Here is a 17,500-nt window from a genome sequence, read left to right as displayed (position 1 = left end):
AAAGGCCCGGCCATAGGAGCCTCGGGTGAGTGCCTGCCTATTAGCAATTCGTCAGTTTGTGGTCGAGACCGTGCAAGCGCATATTTGACAGGGAGGAAAGCCTGAGGCCAAAGAAGCACTTCCACTGGCAGCGGTGGGATTCGAACCCACGCCCCCGAAGAGACTGGAGCCTTAATCCAGCGCCTTAGACCGCTCGGCCACGCTACCTTGCTACAGAGGCACGGAACAGCAATCCAGCCATTTCTCCGACCAGCTAAGGACCCGACACGCGACTTACGGCTCGCATTGGCAGTCACAAGGACGTGGGTCACGAGTGCTTGTAGGTCACGAGTGTTCTCACGAGCAGGAAGGCTCGGAGAAGGCTTTAGCACCACAAGAAGCCTGCGTTGGCCGGGAATCGAACCCGGGTCAACTGCTTGGAAGGCAGCTATGCTAACCACTATACCACCAACGCCTGGCAGAAGCCAAGGGGACTTTTGCAGCAATTTCCGCTACATTTGGCAACACATTCTGACAGGCTGAAAGCTGTAGGGTAAAGAGCCGCTTTCAATGGCAGCGGTGGGATTCGAACCCACGCCCCCGAAGAGACTGGAGCCTAAATCCAGCGCCTTAGACCGCTCGGCCACGCTACCACCCTGGTCGAGGGTAAAAAGGACGCATCGCCATGGTGCAGGTTTAGATCGCAGGCTTGCGCTTCGAGTCCACTGGCTAAGGTGGTGATGGAGTCTTCCAGCAAAAGCCCCTAGTGACAAATCTTTCCAAGTGCATCTATGTGTGCGCAGAGTCCTCCGGAATGCGAGTCTGGGCAGCGCAGCGGTTATCACCTGGATAAGGCTGCGTTGGCCGGGAATCGAACCCGGGTCAACTGCTTGGAAGGCAGCTATGCTCACCACTATACCACCAACGCCTGCTCTCTATGACCCCCGTGGGCCTCAGGTGGATATCTGCTTGCAGCCCAGCTAGGAGGAAAGGGGTCAGGGAGGCGGGTAAACCACTCACCCGCTGGCAGCGGTGGGATTTGAACCCACGCCCCCGAAGAGACTGGAGCCTTAATCCAGCGCCTTAGACCGCTCGGCCACGCTACCACCGATCGCAGAGGCAAGCTGTGACCGCTCGGTGGCTGACCACGCAAAGGCCCGGACAAAGGAGCCTCGGGTGAGTGCCTGCCTATTAGCAATTCATCAGTTTGTGGTCGAGACCGTGCAAGCGCATATTTGACAGGGAGGAAAGCCTGAGGCCAAAGAAGCACTTCCACTGGCAGCGGTGGGATTCGAACCCACGCCCCCGAAGAGACTGGAGCCTTAATCCAGCGCCTTAGACCGCTCGGCCACGCTACCTTGCTACAGAGGCACGGAACAGCAATCCAGCCATTTCTCCGACCAGCTAAGGACCCGACACGCGACTTACGGCTCGCATTGGCAGTCACAAGGACGTGGGTCACGAGTGCTTGTAGGTCACGAGTGTTCTCACGAGCAGGAAGGCTCGGAGAAGGCTTTAGCACCACAAGAAGCCTGCGTTGGCCGGGAATCGAACCCGGGTCAACTGCTTGGAAGGCAGCTATGCTAACCACTATACCACCAACGCCTGGCAGAAGCCAAGGGGACTTTTGCAGGAATTGCAGCTACATTTGGCAACACATTCTGACAGGCTGAAAGCTGTAGGGTAAAGAGCCGCTTTCAATGGCAGCGGTGGGATTCGAACCCACGCCCCCGAAGAGACTGGAGCCTAAATCCAGCGCCTTAGACCGCTCGGCCACGCTACCACCCTGGTCGAGGGTAAAAAGGACGCATCGCCATGGTGCAGGTTTAGATCGCAGGCTTGCGCTTCGAGTCCACTGGCTAAGGTGGTGATGGAGTCTTCCAGCAAAAGCCCCTGGTGACAAATCTTTCCAAGCGCATCTATGTGTGCGCAGAGTCCTCCGGAATGCGAGTCTGGGCAGCGCAGCGGTTATCACCTGGATAAGGCTGCGTTGGCCGGGAATCGAACCCGGGTCAACTGCTTGGAAGGCAGCTATGCTCACCACTATACCACCAACGCCTGCTCTCTATGACCCCCGTGGGCCTCAGGTGGATATCTGCTTGCAGCCCAGCTAGGAGGAAAGGGGTCAGGGAGGCGGGTAAACCACTCACCCGCTGGCAGCGGTGGGATTTGAACCCACGCCCCCGAAGAGACTGGAGCCTTAATCCAGCGCCTTAGACCGCTCGGCCACGCTACCACCGATCGCAGAGGCAAGCTGTGACCGCTCGGTGGCTGACCACGCAAAGGCCCGGCCATAGGAGCCTCGGGTGAGTGCCTGCCTATTAGCAATTCGTCAGTTTGTGGTCGAGACCGTGCAAGCGCATATTTGACAGGGAGGAAAGCCTGAGGCCAAAGAAGCACTTCCACTGGCAGCGGTGGGATTCGAACCCACGCCCCCGAAGAGACTGGAGCCTTAATCCAGCGCCTTAGACCGCTCGGCCACGCTACCTTGCTACAGGGGCACGGAACAGCAATCCAGCCATTTCTCCGACCAGCTAAGGACCCGACACGCGACTTACGGCTCGCATTGGCAGTCACAAGGACGTGGGTCACGAGTGCTTGTAGGTCACGAGTGTTCTCACGAGCAGGAAGGCTCGGAGAAGGCTTTAGGGCCACAAGAAGCCTGCGTTGGCCGGGAATCGAACCCGGGTCAACTGCTTGGAAGGCAGCTATGCTAACCACTATACCACCAACGCCTGGCAGAAGCCAAGGGGACTTTTGCAGGAATTGCAGCTACATTTGGCAACACATTCTGACAGGCTGAAAGCTGTAGGGTAAAGAGCCGCTTTCAATGGCAGCGGTGGGATTCGAACCCACGCCCCCGAAGAGACTGGAGCCTAAATCCAGCGCCTTAGACCGCTCGGCCACGCTACCACCCTGGTCGAGGGTAAAAAGGACGCATCGCCATGGTGCAGGTTTAGATCGCAGGCTTGCGCTTCGAGTCCACTGGCTAAGGTGGTGATGGAGTCTTCCAGCAAAAGCCCCTGGTGACAAATCTTTCCAAGCGCATCTATGTGTGCGCAGAGTCCTCCGGAATGCGAGTCTGGGCAGCGCAGCGGTTATCACCTGGATAAGGCTGCGTTGGCCGGGAATCGAACCCGGGTCAACTGCTTGGAAGGCAGCTATGCTCACCACTATACCACCAACGCCTGCTCTCTATGACCCCCGTGGGCCTCAGGTGGATATCTGCTTGCAGCCCAGCTAGGAGGAAAGGGGTCAGGGAGGCGGGTAAACCACTCACCCGCTGGCAGCGGTGGGATTTGAACCCACGCCCCCGAAGAGACTGGAGCCTTAATCCAGCGCCTTAGACCGCTCGGCCACGCTACCACCGATCGCAGAGGCAAGCTGTGACCGCTCGGTGGCTGACCACGCAAAGGCCCGGCCATAGGAGCCTCGGGTGAGTGCCTGCCTATTAGCAATTCGTCAGTTTGTGGTCGAGACCGTGCAAGCGCATATTTGACAGGGAGGAAAGCCTGAGGCCAAAGAAGCACTTCCACTGGCAGCGGTGGGATTCGAACCCACGCCCCCGAAGAGACTGGAGCCTTAATCCAGCGCCTTAGACCGCTCGGCCACGCTACCTTGCTACAGGGGCACGGAACAGCAATCCAGCCATTTCTCCGACCAGCTAAGGACCCGACACGCGACTTACGGCTCGCATTGGCAGTCACAAGGACGTGGGTCACGAGTGCTTGTAGGTCACGAGTGTTCTCACGAGCAGGAAGGCTCGGAGAAGGCTTTAGGGCCACAAGAAGCCTGCGTTGGCCGGGAATCGAACCCGGGTCAACTGCTTGGAAGGCAGCTATGCTAACCACTATACCACCAACGCCTGGCAGAAGCCAAGGGGACTTTTGCAGGAATTGCAGCTACATTTGGCAACACATTCTGACAGGCTGAAAGCTGTAGGGTAAAGAGCCGCTTTCAATGGCAGCGGTGGGATTCGAACCCACGCCCCCGAAGAGACTGGAGCCTAAATCCAGCGCCTTAGACCGCTCGGCCACGCTACCACCCTGGTCGAGGGTAAAAAGGACGCATCGCCATGGTGCAGGTTTAGATCGCAGGCTTGCGCTTCGAGTCCACTGGCTAAGGTGGTGATGGAGTCTTCCAGCAAAAGCCCCTGGTGACAAATCTTTCCAAGCGCATCTATGTGTGCGCAGAGTCCTCCGGAATGCGAGTCTGGGCAGCGCAGCGGTTATCACCTGGATAAGGCTGCGTTGGCCGGGAATCGAACCCGGGTCAACTGCTTGGAAGGCAGCTATGCTCACCACTATACCACCAACGCCTGCTCTCTATGACCCCCGTGGGCCTCAGGTGGATATCTGCTTGCAGCCCAGCTAGGAGGAAAGGGGTCAGGGAGGCGGGTAAACCACTCACCCGCTGGCAGCGGTGGGATTTGAACCCACGCCCCCGAAGAGACTGGAGCCTTAATCCAGCGCCTTAGACCGCTCGGCCACGCTACCACCGATCGCAGAGGCAAGCTGTGACCGCTCGGTGGCTGACCACGCAAAGGCCCGGCCATAGGAGCCTCGGGTGAGTGCCTGCCTATTAGCAATTCGTCAGTTTGTGGTCGAGACCGTGCAAGCGCATATTTGACAGGGAGGAAAGCCTGAGGCCAAAGAAGCACTTCCACTGGCAGCGGTGGGATTCGAACCCACGCCCCCGAAGAGACTGGAGCCTTAATCCAGCGCCTTAGACCGCTCGGCCACGCTACCTTGCTACAGGGGCACGGAACAGCAATCCAGCCATTTCTCCGACCAGCTAAGGACCCGACACGCGACTTACGGCTCGCATTGGCAGTCACAAGGACGTGGGTCACGAGTGCTTGTAGGTCACGAGTGTTCTCACGAGCAGGAAGGCTCGGAGAAGGCTTTAGGGCCACAAGAAGCCTGCGTTGGCCGGGAATCGAACCCGGGTCAACTGCTTGGAAGGCAGCTATGCTAACCACTATACCACCAACGCCTGGCAGAAGCCAAGGGGACTTTTGCAGGAATTGCAGCTACATTTGGCAACACATTCTGACAGGCTGAAAGCTGTAGGGTAAAGAGCCGCTTTCAATGGCAGCGGTGGGATTCGAACCCACGCCCCCGAAGAGACTGGAGCCTAAATCCAGCGCCTTAGACCGCTCGGCCACGCTACCACCCTGGTCGAGGGTAAAAAGGACGCATCGCCATGGTGCAGGTTTAGATCGCAGGCTTGCGCTTCGAGTCCACTGGCTAAGGTGGTGATGGAGTCTTCCAGCAAAAGCCCCTGGTGACAAATCTTTCCAAGCGCATCTATGTGTGCGCAGAGTCCTCCGGAATGCGAGTCTGGGCAGCGCAGCGGTTATCACCTGGATAAGGCTGCGTTGGCCGGGAATCGAACCCGGGTCAACTGCTTGGAAGGCAGCTATGCTCACCACTATACCACCAACGCCTGCTCTCTATGACCCCCGTGGGCCTCAGGTGGATATCTGCTTGCAGCCCAGCTAGGAGGAAAGGGGTCAGGGAGGCGGGTAAACCACTCACCCGCTGGCAGCGGTGGGATTCGAACCCACGCCCCCGAAGAGACTGGAGCCTTAATCCAGCGCCTTAGACCGCTCGGCCACGCTACCACCGATCGCAGAGGCAAGCTGTGACCGCTCGGTGGCTGACCACCAAACCCCCTTAAAAATGGGGCCCCCCCCCAAAAAAAAAGGGCCAAAAGGGCCTTTTCCCCCAAACAAAACCCCCGGGGGGAAAAAAACCCCCCCTTTTTAAAAAATTGGGCCCCCCCAAACCCTTCCCCCCAAAAAAGGGGGGGGGGGTTTTTTCCCCCAAAAAAAAGGGGGGGGGAAAGGGGCCAAAAGGGGTTTTTTTCCCCCCCCAAAAAAAAAAGCGGGGGGGAAAAAAAACCCCCCCCCCCCGGGGGGGGGGGAAAAAAAAAAGGGGGGGGGAAACGGAAAAAAAAAAGCCCAAAAAACCCCCCCCCTTACCCCCCCTTTTTTTAAAAAAAACGCCCAAAAACCCTTTAAAGGGGAAAAGGGGGCCCCCTTTTTTTTGGGGGGGTTTTTGGGGGGCCCCAAAGGGGGTTTTTCCCAAAAAAAAAAACCCCCTTTTTTTGGAATTTGGGGGGGGAAAAAACCCCCGGGGGGGGGCCCCCGGGGGGGGCCGGAAGGGCCCGGGGGGCCCCCCCCCCCAAAAAAATTTCAAAAAACCCCCCCCCCCCCTTTTTTTTCCCCGGGGGGTTTTGGGGGGGCCCCGGGCCCGGGGGGAAAACCCCGGGGGGGTTTCCCAAAACCCCCCCCCCGGGGGGGGCCCCCCCCCCGGGGGGCCCAACCCCCCAAACCCCCCCAAAAAAAAAAGGGGGGGGAAAAAAACCCCCCAAGGGCCCCGGGGGGGTTTTGGGGGTTTTTTTTGAAACCTTTGGGGGGGGGAAAAACCCCCCCAAAAAAAGGGGGGGAAAAAAATTTTTCCCCCGCCCCAAAAAACCCCCAAAAAAAAGGGGGGGGGAAAAAGGGGGGGGGGGTAAAACCCCCCAAAACCAAACCCCCCCCCAAACCCCCCGGGGAAAAGGGGGGGGGGTTTTTGGGGGGGTTTTTTTGGGGGGGGGGGAAAAATTTGGCCCAAAAAACCCGGGGGGGAAAGGGCCCAAGGGGGGGGAAAAAAAAACCCACCCCCCCCGGGGGAATTTTTTAAAAAAAAACCCAAAAATTTAAACCCGGGTTTTTTTTTTCCCCCCCTTTAACCGGGGGCCCCCCAAAAACCCCCCCCCCCCCCAAAGCCCAAAAAAAATTTTAAAAAAACCCCCAGGGAAAAAGGGGGGCTTTTTGGGGGGGAAGCCCGGGGGGGGGTTTCCCCCCCCGGGGGGGGGGGTTTAAAAAAGGGGGGGGCCCCAAGGGGGGGGGGGCCCCCCCCCCCGGGTTTGGGGGGGGCCCCTAATTTGGGGGGGGACCAAAAAAAAACCCCCAACCCCCGGGGGTTTTTCCCCCCCCCTTTGGGGGGTGGGAAAATTGGGGGGGGGCCCCCCCCCCCAAAAAATTTTTTTCCCAACCCCAGGGGGAAACCCCCCGCCCCCCAAAAAAGGGGGGGGGGGGCCCCCAACCCCCCAAAAGGGGGGGGGGGGCCCCCCAAAAAATTTTTTTGGGGGGGAAAAAGGGGGGGGCCCCTTTAAAAAACCCCCGGGGGTTTGGGGGGGGAAAACCCCCCGGGGGAAAAAAAATTTCCCCAACCCTGGGCCCCCCCCCCCAAAGGGGGGTTTTCCCCCCAAACCCCCCCGGCCCCCGGGGCCAAAGGGGGGCCCCCCCTTTTAAAACCCCCCCCCAAAACCCCAAAAAAAAGGCCCCGGGGGGGGTTTCCCCCTTTTTGGGGGGGGAAGGGGAAAAAAACCCCCCGGGGCCGGGGGGTTTAAACCCCCTTTTTTCCCTTTTCCCCAAAAAAGGGGGGGGCCCCGGGGGGGGCCCCCCCAAAACCAAAAATTTGGGGGGAGAATTGGGGGCCCCCCCTTTTAAAAAAAAAACCCCCAAAACCCGGGGGCCCCCCCCCCCGGGGGGGGGGAAAAAAAACCCAAAAAAAAAAAACCCCCCCCCCCCTGGGGGGTTTTCCCCCCCCAACCCTTTTTTTAAAAAACTTCCCGGGGGGCCCTCCCGGGGCCTTTTTTCCCCAACCCCCCCCTTTTTTCCCCGGGGTTTTAAAAAATTTTGGGGGGAAAACCCCGGGGGGAAAAAGGGGGGGCCCCCCCCTTCCCCCCCCCCGGGTTTTCCCCCTTCCCCTTTTTTCCCCCCCCCCCCAAAAAGGGGGGGGGGTGGGGGGGGCCCCCCCCCAAAAAATTGAAAACCCCCCCCCCAAAAAAATTTTTTTTGGGGGGCCCAAACCCCAAAAACCGAAAAGGGGGCCCCCCCCGGTGGGCCCCAAAACCCCCAAAGGGGGGTTTCCCCCCTTTTGGGGGGGCCCCGGGGGGGGGGCCCCAAAACCCTTTTTTAAAAAAAAAGGGGCCCGGGGAAAACCCCCCCGGGGGGGAAAAAAAAAAAAAATTTTTTAAAAGGGGGGGCCCCCGGGGGGCCCCCCCAAAAAAAAAAAACCCCCCCCTTTTTTAACCCCGCTAAGGAAAAAAAAAACCCGGGGGGGGGGAATTGGGCCCCAATTTTTTGAAGGTTTGGGGGGGAAACCCCCGGGGGGGGGGGAACCCCCCCCCCGGGGGGAACCAAAAAAAGGGTTAAAAACCCCCCCCCCTTTTAAATTTTAAAAAACCCCCCCCGGGGGGGGGGGGGGGAAGGGCCTTTTTGGGCCCCTTTGGGGGGAAATTTAAAAAAAGGGGAAAACCCCCGGGGGGAAAGGGGCCCCCCCCCCAGCGCAAGGGTTTTTCCCCCCCCGGGGGGGGGGGCCCCTCCCGGGGGGGGAAAACCCCCCCAAAAAAAAAACCCCCCGGTTGGGGGGCCCCCCCCCCTTTTTTTTCCCCCCCCCGGGGGTTAAACCAAAACCCCCCGGGGGGGTTTCCCCCGGGGGGGAAAAACCGGAAAAAACCCCCCAAAGGGTGGGGCCCCCAAAACCCCCCCCTCAATTTTAAAAAAACCCCCCAAACCCCCCCCCTTTAAAAATTTTGGGCCCTTTTAAATTTTCCTTTGGGGGGGGGAAAGGGGGTTTGGGGGGGAAAACCCCGGGGAAGGGGGGGGGGGGCCCCCCCCCCCCGGGGGCCCCCGGGGCCCCCCCCTTTCCCCCGGGGGGGGTTTTGGGGGGCCCGGGGGCCCCCCCCCCAAGGGGCCCCCGGGGGGGGTTTTCCCCCCGGGGGGGTTCCCTTTTAAGGAATTTGGGGGGGCCCCCGGGGGGGGAAAAAAAAAACCCCCCAACCCCCCAAAGGGGGGGAAACCCCCTTTTCCCCCCCCAAAAAAAAGGGCCGGGGCGGAAACCCTTCCCCCCCCCGGGGGGGGGGGGGGGTTTTTTTTGGGAGGGGCCCCCCCCCGGGGGGGAATTTCCCCCCAAAAACCCCAAACCCCCCCAAAAAAAAAACCCCTTGGGGGGTTTAACCCCCAATTTCCGGGGGGGCCCCCAAAAAAACCCCCCAAAAAAAAAGGGGTTTTTAAACCCCTTTTTTGGGAAAACCCTTTTGGAAGGGGGGGGGGGAAAACCGGAAGGGGGGGGGGGAAAAAAGGGGCCCCGGGGGGGCCCCCCACCCTTTAAACCCCCCCCCCCCCCGGGGGGAAAAAAACCCCCCTTTTTTGGGGAAAAAGGGGGGTTCCCCCCGGGGGGGGGGGGTTTTAAACCCCCCCCCGGAAAAAAACCCCCCCTTCCCCCCCGGGGTTGGGGGCAATTTCCCTGGGGCCCCCGGGGGGGAAAGGGGCCTGGTTTGGGGGCCTTTTTCCCCCTTTTGGGGGCCGGGGAAAAGGGGGGTTTTTTTTTCCCCCCCCCCTTGGTTGGGAAACCCCCCGGGGGGGGGCCCCCAACCCCCCCCTTTTTGGAAACCCCCCCCCGGGGGGAAAAAAAAAACCCCCCCCCCCCCCCCACCGAAAGGGGGGGCCCCGGGGGGCCCCAAAGGGGGGGTTTTGGGGGGGGTTTAAAAAAATTTAAAAAATTTTTTTTCCGGGGCCCTTTTTGGGGGGGAAAACCCCAAAAACCCCCCCCCCCCAGGGGAAAAAAGGGGAACCAATTTTCCCCCCAAAAAAAAAGGGGGGGGCCCCTTTAAGGGGGGGGGAAAGAACCCCCCCCCCTTTTTGGGGGCCCCCCCCCGGTTTGGGGGGGGAAAAATTTCCGGGGGGGAAAAACCCGGGGGCCCCGGGGGGGGGGGGGGCCCCGGGGGGGGGGAAAAAACCCCCCGGGCCCCCGGGGGTTTTTTGGGAAATTTTTTTTCCATTTTTTGGGGGGGTTTTTCCCAAAAACCCCCCCCCCCCGGGGGAATTTTGGGGGGGAAAAAACCATTCCCCCCCCCAAAAAAAAACCCCCCGGGGGGAAGGGGAAAAAAAACCGGGGGAAAAAAGGGGGGAAGGGGCCCCCCCCAAAGGGGGCCCCGGGGAACCCTTTTTTTTTGGGGGGGGTTTTTTTTTTTTTCCTTTTTGGGGGGGGGCCGGAAACCCGGCCCCCCTTGGGGCCCGCCCTTTAAAAATTTTTTTTCCGGGTTTGGGTTTTTTTGGGGGAAAAAAAAGGGGGAAACCCGGGGGGCTTTAAAGGGGGGAAAAAAAAATTTTCCCCCGGGGGGTTTTTTTACCCCAAAAAAAGGAAAGGGTTTTTTGCCCTTGGGCCCCTTTTTTTTGGGGGGGTTTTTTTTTTGGGGGGGTGTTGTTTAAAAACCCCCGGAAAAAAAAAAGGGTTTTTGGGGGGGGGCCCCTTTTTAAAGGGGGGTTTTTAAAAACCCCCCGGGGGGGGGGTTTTTTTTTTTTTTTAAAATTTTTTTGGTTTAATTTAAAACCCCCCCAAAAAGGGGGGTTTTTTTTGGGGGGCAAAAACCAAAAAAAAAAAATTTAAAAAAAATTGGGAAAAGGGGTTAAAAAAAGGGGGGGGGGTTTTTTGCCAAAATTTTCCCCTTTTTTTTGGGGGTTTAAAAAATTTTTTTTTAAAAAAATTTTTTTTTTGGGGGGGGAAAAATTTTTTAAAAAAGGGGGTTTTTAAAGGGGGGGGGTTTTAAGGGGAATTTTTTAAAAAAAAATTTTTAAAAGGGGGTTTTTTTTTTTGTTTTTTGGGGGGGTTGGGGGTTTTTGGGGGGGGGTTTTTTTTTTTTTTGGGGGAAAATTTTTTGGGGTTTTTGTTTTGGGAAAAGGGCCCGGGGGTTTTTTTTTTAAAAAAATGGAATTTTTTGGGGTTTTTTTTTTGTGTTTGGGGGGGGTTTTTTTTTTTGGGGTTTTGGGGGGGGGGGGGGGTTAAAAAAATTTTTTTTTTTTTTAAAAAAGGGGGGGGGTTTTTTTTTGGGGAAAAAGGCCCGGGCCAAAAAAAATTTTTTTAATTAAAAAACCCAAAAGGGAAAATTTCCCCAAAACCCCCCCCAAAAATTTTTTTTGGCAAACCCCTTTTACTTTTTTTTCCCCTAATTTTTTTTTTTTTAAAAAATTTGGGTTTTTTTAATAATTAAAAAAATTTTAAAAATTTTTTTTTTAAAAAAAAAAAAAATTTAAAAAAAATTTTTTTAAAATTTTTTTCCCCTTTTTTTTTTTCCCCAACCCTTTTTTGGGTTTTTTTGTTTTTAAAAAAAAAAGTTTGGGGGGGGGGTTTTTTTTTTTTGAAAAATTTTTAAAAAATTTTTTCCCTTTTTTTTTTTGAAAAAAATTTTCCTTTTTTTTTTTTTGGGTTTTTTTTTTTTTGTTTGGGGGTTTTTTTTTTGGGGGGGGGGGGGGGTTTTAAAAAAAAATTTTTTTTTTGAAAAAAAAAATTTTTTTTCAAAACCCTTAAAAAAAAAGGGGGGGCCCTTAAAGGGGGGGGGGGGGCCCCCCCCCCCCCCCGCTCCACCCCCGGGGGCCGGAAAAACTTAAAAAAAAAAAATTTTGGGGGTTTTTTTTTTTGGGTTTTTTTTGGGAAAAAAAAAACCCTTTTTTAAAAAAATTTTTTTTTTAAAAAGGAAAAGGGGTTTTTTTAAGGGGGCCCCCTTTTGGGGGGTTTTTTTTTTTTTTTTAAAATTTTTTTTTAAAAAAAAAATTTTCCCCGGTTTTTTCCCCGGGGATTTGGGGGGGGCCCCCGAAAGGGGCCCCCTTTTTTAAAAACCCAAAAAATTTTTTTTTTAAAAAATTTTTCGGGTTTTTTTGGGGGGAAAAATGGGAAAAAATTTTAAAAAAAAAGGGGGGGTTTTGAAATATTGTTTGTGTAAATATTAAATATTTGTTGATGATAAGTCATGAACACACATATTCACCATTGTCTCTGTTGCTCAGAAATGATGAAGAGTAGAAAGGAGCATGCTCCTGAAGCTACATGTTGCCTGCATCTGTCGGTTTTGTTGTTGTGCTACACTTTAGGGTCAAATAACCATTGGTACACATAGAAAAAAAATCTGTCACATAGTCACAAGTGTTGTTTGACCTGTTAGGTGAAGTTGAAAAATTTCATCTAATGCTATCAAAAGCACACTAGTGTTCCTCAGAATAGTGGTTGAAAAACCCCATATTTCCTTTTGTCATTTTTTATCATGACACTACTGTGAATAACACATTTTCTGTTGTAGGGGTTTTAAACCATGTGCCACTACGCCTAATCCTGCAAAGCAGCAATAAAGAATCTCAACAGCAAGGTTTTTTTCCTGGTAAATACAGATTTAAACCCTTAGCTGTAGCCCTATAATCCCAGCCATTCCACCATGGAACGTGTAATAGTCATTGACAAGTTAACTACCATAGTACTACACCACTATGACATAACCACAGCATTTAGTGATGTACTATAACTTGGGTCATTGCCATTCTGGAAACGCAAAAAAAGGTCAAATGATTGCCACAAAGGACTTAAGTGCCAACTCTGTTTTGGTAAGGACTGTGCTGACACGCTCCCAAAAAACACTCTTTTAAATATTTTTTTTGCATAATATTTTTTCAAAATAGTTGTAAATAGATTGTGCTCCTAAAATCCAACCCCACGTCCACGTCTTTGGAGGCGGTAACAGAAGACAGCAAGCATCATGTTTGCAACGTGTTCTGGCTGAGGGGGCTCTGGTACAAACAGTGTTTTCGCATCTGTCCCAGCACTGCACTTCCTCTGTTGTTTGTTGTGTTGTTTGTTGTCTGTCCATTTTCAAAACCTACGGGTTGGGGGTGTGACCTGTCCAGCTCTGTGCTCCCTGAGTTGTTGTTATTTCCCTCCATTTGTAGACCTACGGAGGAGATGTGACTTGGCCTTGTCAAATGGTAATGGTTTTTTATTTTGGAACAAACCTAACTTTCCCAAAATAATTCAAATTCGTTACCATTTCCTTTAGGTAAAGGAAACACAGTCTTGGATCATAAGAATAACAATACATACTGCACATTAAACTACCGGTGGGGGTGGAAGAGTTGCTTTTTGCAGAGCTACCTGTGTCTTGGTAATACTGATGATATCATATAGCAACCAGAGTGAGGACAAGCAATTGTGACCTCATATCACAACTTAAGAGCAACCATTCATTTATTTCAATCAAGCCAATGTCCTTGCACGTTTGAAACCAATCATATGTCATTTGTAATGTTGTAGACTTAGCTGTTTAATTTCCAGGTTATGAAGTTGATGAGTTTGTTATGTGTAAGCGGAAATCATGTGGGGTTATTTCTATGTTTTTGATTTTGAGTAAAGTAAGCATCGACTCTGGGACTGCAAGAGAGGAGTCATTTATTTTGAGGAGAGAACAAAACGCATGACTATCTTCATGCCGGTCAAGGCGGAGGGCCCTAAGAACCCCGAGAAAGACACCAGGAGGCCACCATGGCCTGGTCAGTCTTACTAAACAGCATGCAAAACTGGTATTAATCTTGAATATAGTATGATGATAACTGTTGGTATCAGGCATGAATGTTGTTGACGTCACCCCACGACCTCCCGACTCCCTGATGTGCCCATGTTGAGGTAGGTGTGGGCAACGTCCATTGCTTGGAGAAGTTAATCACATGCTCATGGCCCTACAGAATGTGGTTTATATTTCCTTTCATGTAAAATACAGGACTGAGGATGTACCCCACGCGCAAGCTACTGTCGGAAGGGGGAACAAGTGACCTGTTGGAAGGTGGGTACCAGGATGAAAGGAGAGGCACACCCACATGGGCCACAAACACACTATCTAGAATCTATTTGTTATCCAGGTTGGCAAACTGGTGGACTCTGCAGGATGGAGACGGGCTGAGTGATTTATAATTTCACCTTAAAAACACTTGTTTATTATCTAGAAGGAACATTGTCTCTAAAGCTACACATGGTTGTTCCACATGAGCAGGGGCACATGAACACTTGCGATAACCGCAAGTGTGTGTGTGTGTGTGGCTGAGTGTTTGTGCGTGCGTGTGTGCATAAACCAACATATGTGCAGAGTATATTAACATATGAAAGTTGTGGTCGCTGACCAGATCACTGGAAGGATACTTCATGTATATGGTCTTTGTCTCTTTGTGCCTCTCGTTGAGTGTCTGGGTATATGTGATTTTAATGCTTTTTGCAGATGGCTGATATGAAGAACCGAAGTATAGGAGAGGGGGAATCTACTGAGATCGAAGTGGCACACACACAATGACTTTTGATTTAGATAATGACAATTGTGGTGAGTATTAACACCTGCTTAGGGGAAGGGTATATAGTACAGTCCCTGATCATCCATGCTTTATTCACGTAAACTCAAATGTATTATTTGGCAAATACACTTATTAGAAGTGAGAAATGGATGTCACAATCACTCAGCCACTCATTCATGAAAGCACACAGGAATTCGGCCAAAGCGTAGAAAGTTTGATGAAGAATGAAGGCCGCATAACAAAATTAACACTGTCTAATCTCTAAACTGATAGCTTGAGGTTTGCGACTCCTGTCGCTTTGTTCTCACTGTGCTTTAGTTGTTGTCTGTCGTATTTTTAAAACCGACAGGAGGGGTGTGGCCAGCCCTGAACTCCCTGATTGACTCCTTGCACCACATCTTTTGCTTAAGTGATTCACAGTACACACGGTTTTGAATGATAACATACTGGATTTTGCATTTCATTCTTAAATAAGCATGTACTGGTCTTTGAATAACTCTATGTGTCTCTGCTTCTGTGAAACTCACATATGGAGAAGAAAAAAATGTCTTGCAAATAATTATAGAAAGGTGGCAGGACTCTTGATTGTACAAACTTGAATATAGGAGCATGTCGCTGGTTCTTCATCGTGGGAATCACAACGAAGGAATTACACAGCTGTGCCGCTTTGGTATGTATGACAGTGTTAAAGTGGTGTCACAGTCCCAGACACCTGGAGATGCTTGTACTGTAACTGCTGATCTGTGTCTGTGGCATCTGTATAGAGTCTGTATATATGTGAGTTCATGCTTTCTGCAGACGGCTGATATGGAGAACCAAAAACTAGGAGAGGGGATCTACTGAGAGTCAAGGACAAGATGGAGGGCCTGGATAGGGCACACACAATGACCTTTTGAGTAGATGTGAATATGTGTGTTAATAAAACACTTTTTTGTGGAAATAGTATTGTATAGTTCTGATCATCTCAATCTTTTAGTTGCTGCAAGACTCTTAAGACTTATTATGAGGCAAATAAACTGGTATTAGATGTGAGAAATGGATGTCCACTCTCACTCTCTGCACTCCAAAAAAGAATGCACAAAGGATTTTCGGCCCAAAGTATAGACAGCTTTAAGTAAAGGTAGACTTGACAAAATACTGTTTTTAGTGTCGGTTTTTGTCGTCAACTTTTAAACAAAAAAAAATCAAAAGGATTGTGTGATCTGTGCTCCCTGAGTGGCTCCTTGCAACCACATAATTGCCGTTAAGTGATACAAAGTAAACCGTTTTGGCTGATCACAAAACATATTTGTATTTTATTCTTTAAATAAACATGCACTTGTCAATTGCATAACTCTGTGGTCTCTCCTTCCATGTTGAAACTCCTCTACTTTTGTAAAAGGAGAAAATAAAGTACAGGTATTAATTTTATTCACAATCTATTCATTAATGGTATTATTCTTTTGTACTGTGTTTATAAAGACTGCTGAAAAATGAGAAAGTATAATTTTGTAATATGGGTAGGAATCATAGTATTATTGTATATTTCTATGTAGAAAGACTAAGCAGAAGAAACAAATCAACACTGTCTCAATTAACTATAATCTACTTTTGTCACTGGGGTGGCAACCTGAATGTATGAAGTGAACAGATGTAGTACCACTATATGTATAGGACAGAGTGTTATTGAATATTCATTGGTTATACATATATGGGATCCCGTCAGTGACCTTTCAGCATTACCACACGTCAGAGCAGCAAAACAATAGCCAGTTCCACTATTGTAAAGCATAATAATTGAAGCAAATCAAACAACCAAATACCAATTAATATGACCTGCAATAGATCTGTTGTGCACTTGATAACTGAAAACCAACAATGTCTATGGCCCCACAAAAAATGTAATATGACACTTGGTAAAGAACATGAAAAGTGCAGTTGCAATAAAGCTGTGACTTTCCTTCACCTTACCTCTATTATTTTCTTTATTTTAGGGTGCACCTGAATGGATTTGAACCCGAAGGGTTGTACTACTAAATGATATTAATGATTTGCATGACGGGGCAAATGCTGCATTTTTCATTGCTGTCACAGCTCTACAAACCTATACATGCCTGGCCGCTTCGCGGTAGTCTCCTATAGTTTCAGAATTACACTCTTTAACTTTTCCCATTTCATTTTCAAACTGTTAGTTCGTACAACTACGGATGCCATCGTGCCACCCTCTGGCCACTGGGGGATATTTTGCCGCATTTACGAGGTAGACTAGTTCGGTTCAGCCAATCAGAATAAAGTAAAGTCAGAGTTTGCTAGCGAGAGAGCAAACTTTGAGAGCAAGGAAACAGTGAGGGGAGACCGCTAGGAACAGAGACCGCCTACAAGTTGTTACACGTATTGTCATAACAGGATTTATTTCATAGCGAAGAGGTTATACACGTTTGTAATTCAGTATATACATCTTTATATGCCAAAATGGATTATTGAGAACTCCGTAGTTAACCGTCGCCAGGCTGCACTGCTACTCACGCCATTCGTCCATCATATCAAATGACACCAGATTCAATAAGTAAATAATGGTGTCACATGTTTAAAATGTGTAGGTGTTATGGACGGTATCATTTTTACAAAGGCTGATGTGGTAATGCAAACACTGCTCCTCGACGTTTTGTGTGTCAAATAATATCGCAGACGACTGGTATAGTAGAGGCTAAAGCTAGCTTTCAAGTCATAGTGGCACTTTGTTATGAACTGTGTATGCTTGTTTTTGTGTTTGTGTTCGTGTTTGGTGATCGTATTTAAAATATCCGTGGCTTGGTATACGATGATCATTATTCTTCTGTACCCCTGCAGTAAATATTACTCTCTAATTCTGTAGTAGTAGAAGTAGTTAAGTGTAGCCGAAGGAACGGCATCGTTTGTTGTTATTGTTGTGTGGAATCATAGTTGTCCCCAATAGCTAGGTCAAAATTCTACGGTGACTTACAAGGTTTTAAATCGTAACTTGCCACAATAACCAACAAACAGCCCACTATCGAAAAGACATTATGGACAATGCTGGGCCCTGTAAAAAGTTGTATCTTTTTGGCATAGCAGTTTCTGAGCTCAATATTTATCCCCCTGTAACGTATTCGATGGTAAACAAATGCACGAACTTAATAAACTAGAAAAAAATCATGAATAATGGGTTTTCAACAATTGCAGATATCATTCAACACTGTGGAAAAGTTAGATATTATAAGTTAGTTGTAAGAATTTTGAGTGGTCATACATTCAAAACAACAAGCAACTTCACTACTAGTGTGTGTGTTGTGTGTGTGTGTGTGTGTGTGTGTGTGTTGTGTGTTAAGTGTTGTGTGTTGTGTGTGTTGTCGCTATATCAGATATGTT

The 17,500-nt window shown here is 50.8% G+C and overlaps 1 protein-coding gene and 25 non-coding genes across 26 annotated transcripts in view; 1 reads left to right on the top strand and 25 right to left on the bottom strand.

Moving 5' to 3' along the window:
* Nucleotides 1-125: 125 nt before the first annotated feature.
* On the bottom strand, nucleotides 126-207 carry trnal-aag (transfer RNA leucine (anticodon AAG)). The gene has a single exon. It is a non-coding gene; the product is annotated as a tRNA-Leu (tRNA).
* Nucleotides 208-382: 175 nt separating this feature from the next.
* Nucleotides 383-454, bottom strand: trnag-ucc (transfer RNA glycine (anticodon UCC)). The gene has a single exon. It is a non-coding gene; the product is annotated as a tRNA-Gly (tRNA).
* A 96-nt stretch (nucleotides 455-550) lies between these two features.
* Nucleotides 551-632, bottom strand: trnal-uag (transfer RNA leucine (anticodon UAG)). Its single transcript has one exon. It is a non-coding gene; the product is annotated as a tRNA-Leu (tRNA).
* A 203-nt stretch (nucleotides 633-835) lies between these two features.
* On the bottom strand, nucleotides 836-907 carry trnag-ucc (transfer RNA glycine (anticodon UCC)). Its single transcript has one exon. It is a non-coding gene; the product is annotated as a tRNA-Gly (tRNA).
* A 96-nt stretch (nucleotides 908-1,003) lies between these two features.
* Nucleotides 1,004-1,085, bottom strand: trnal-aag (transfer RNA leucine (anticodon AAG)). Its single transcript has one exon. It is a non-coding gene; the product is annotated as a tRNA-Leu (tRNA).
* A 170-nt stretch (nucleotides 1,086-1,255) lies between these two features.
* trnal-aag (transfer RNA leucine (anticodon AAG)) lies at nucleotides 1,256-1,337 on the bottom strand. The gene has a single exon. It is a non-coding gene; the product is annotated as a tRNA-Leu (tRNA).
* Nucleotides 1,338-1,512: 175 nt separating this feature from the next.
* Nucleotides 1,513-1,584, bottom strand: trnag-ucc (transfer RNA glycine (anticodon UCC)). Its single transcript has one exon. It is a non-coding gene; the product is annotated as a tRNA-Gly (tRNA).
* Nucleotides 1,585-1,680: 96 nt separating this feature from the next.
* On the bottom strand, nucleotides 1,681-1,762 carry trnal-uag (transfer RNA leucine (anticodon UAG)). Its single transcript has one exon. It is a non-coding gene; the product is annotated as a tRNA-Leu (tRNA).
* Nucleotides 1,763-1,965: 203 nt separating this feature from the next.
* trnag-ucc (transfer RNA glycine (anticodon UCC)) lies at nucleotides 1,966-2,037 on the bottom strand. The gene has a single exon. It is a non-coding gene; the product is annotated as a tRNA-Gly (tRNA).
* Nucleotides 2,038-2,133: 96 nt separating this feature from the next.
* trnal-aag (transfer RNA leucine (anticodon AAG)) lies at nucleotides 2,134-2,215 on the bottom strand. The gene has a single exon. It is a non-coding gene; the product is annotated as a tRNA-Leu (tRNA).
* Nucleotides 2,216-2,385: 170 nt separating this feature from the next.
* On the bottom strand, nucleotides 2,386-2,467 carry trnal-aag (transfer RNA leucine (anticodon AAG)). Its single transcript has one exon. It is a non-coding gene; the product is annotated as a tRNA-Leu (tRNA).
* Nucleotides 2,468-2,642: 175 nt separating this feature from the next.
* On the bottom strand, nucleotides 2,643-2,714 carry trnag-ucc (transfer RNA glycine (anticodon UCC)). Its single transcript has one exon. It is a non-coding gene; the product is annotated as a tRNA-Gly (tRNA).
* A 96-nt stretch (nucleotides 2,715-2,810) lies between these two features.
* On the bottom strand, nucleotides 2,811-2,892 carry trnal-uag (transfer RNA leucine (anticodon UAG)). The gene has a single exon. It is a non-coding gene; the product is annotated as a tRNA-Leu (tRNA).
* Nucleotides 2,893-3,095: 203 nt separating this feature from the next.
* Nucleotides 3,096-3,167, bottom strand: trnag-ucc (transfer RNA glycine (anticodon UCC)). Its single transcript has one exon. It is a non-coding gene; the product is annotated as a tRNA-Gly (tRNA).
* A 96-nt stretch (nucleotides 3,168-3,263) lies between these two features.
* On the bottom strand, nucleotides 3,264-3,345 carry trnal-aag (transfer RNA leucine (anticodon AAG)). The gene has a single exon. It is a non-coding gene; the product is annotated as a tRNA-Leu (tRNA).
* Nucleotides 3,346-3,515: 170 nt separating this feature from the next.
* On the bottom strand, nucleotides 3,516-3,597 carry trnal-aag (transfer RNA leucine (anticodon AAG)). Its single transcript has one exon. It is a non-coding gene; the product is annotated as a tRNA-Leu (tRNA).
* Nucleotides 3,598-3,772: 175 nt separating this feature from the next.
* Nucleotides 3,773-3,844, bottom strand: trnag-ucc (transfer RNA glycine (anticodon UCC)). The gene has a single exon. It is a non-coding gene; the product is annotated as a tRNA-Gly (tRNA).
* Nucleotides 3,845-3,940: 96 nt separating this feature from the next.
* Nucleotides 3,941-4,022, bottom strand: trnal-uag (transfer RNA leucine (anticodon UAG)). The gene has a single exon. It is a non-coding gene; the product is annotated as a tRNA-Leu (tRNA).
* A 203-nt stretch (nucleotides 4,023-4,225) lies between these two features.
* trnag-ucc (transfer RNA glycine (anticodon UCC)) lies at nucleotides 4,226-4,297 on the bottom strand. The gene has a single exon. It is a non-coding gene; the product is annotated as a tRNA-Gly (tRNA).
* A 96-nt stretch (nucleotides 4,298-4,393) lies between these two features.
* On the bottom strand, nucleotides 4,394-4,475 carry trnal-aag (transfer RNA leucine (anticodon AAG)). The gene has a single exon. It is a non-coding gene; the product is annotated as a tRNA-Leu (tRNA).
* Nucleotides 4,476-4,645: 170 nt separating this feature from the next.
* Nucleotides 4,646-4,727, bottom strand: trnal-aag (transfer RNA leucine (anticodon AAG)). Its single transcript has one exon. It is a non-coding gene; the product is annotated as a tRNA-Leu (tRNA).
* Nucleotides 4,728-4,902: 175 nt separating this feature from the next.
* trnag-ucc (transfer RNA glycine (anticodon UCC)) lies at nucleotides 4,903-4,974 on the bottom strand. Its single transcript has one exon. It is a non-coding gene; the product is annotated as a tRNA-Gly (tRNA).
* A 96-nt stretch (nucleotides 4,975-5,070) lies between these two features.
* trnal-uag (transfer RNA leucine (anticodon UAG)) lies at nucleotides 5,071-5,152 on the bottom strand. Its single transcript has one exon. It is a non-coding gene; the product is annotated as a tRNA-Leu (tRNA).
* A 203-nt stretch (nucleotides 5,153-5,355) lies between these two features.
* On the bottom strand, nucleotides 5,356-5,427 carry trnag-ucc (transfer RNA glycine (anticodon UCC)). Its single transcript has one exon. It is a non-coding gene; the product is annotated as a tRNA-Gly (tRNA).
* Nucleotides 5,428-5,523: 96 nt separating this feature from the next.
* trnal-aag (transfer RNA leucine (anticodon AAG)) lies at nucleotides 5,524-5,605 on the bottom strand. The gene has a single exon. It is a non-coding gene; the product is annotated as a tRNA-Leu (tRNA).
* Nucleotides 5,606-13,269: 7,664 nt separating this feature from the next.
* LOC134443623 (protein FAM133-like) overlaps nucleotides 13,270-17,500 on the top strand; it is a gene marked incomplete at its 3' end in the record, with an annotated part of 9,386 nt that continues 5,155 nt past the window's right edge. The window contains exons 1-3 of the mRNA XM_063193302.1: nucleotides 13,270-13,345; nucleotides 13,573-13,635; nucleotides 16,306-16,373. Coding sequence (XP_063049372.1) covers nucleotides 13,270-13,345; nucleotides 13,573-13,635; nucleotides 16,306-16,373 — 207 coding nt within the window. The remainder of the gene's footprint in view (nucleotides 13,346-13,572; nucleotides 13,636-16,305; nucleotides 16,374-17,500) is intronic.

The sequence above is a fragment of the Engraulis encrasicolus genome, unplaced genomic scaffold (genome assembly GCF_034702125.1).
Source record: "Engraulis encrasicolus isolate BLACKSEA-1 unplaced genomic scaffold, IST_EnEncr_1.0 scaffold_345_np1212, whole genome shotgun sequence".
In the NCBI taxonomy this organism is placed as follows: domain Eukaryota; kingdom Metazoa; phylum Chordata; class Actinopteri; order Clupeiformes; family Engraulidae; genus Engraulis; species Engraulis encrasicolus.
Note: the sequence above shows the minus strand (reverse complement) of the source record. Positions and strands in the feature narration are given on the sequence as shown.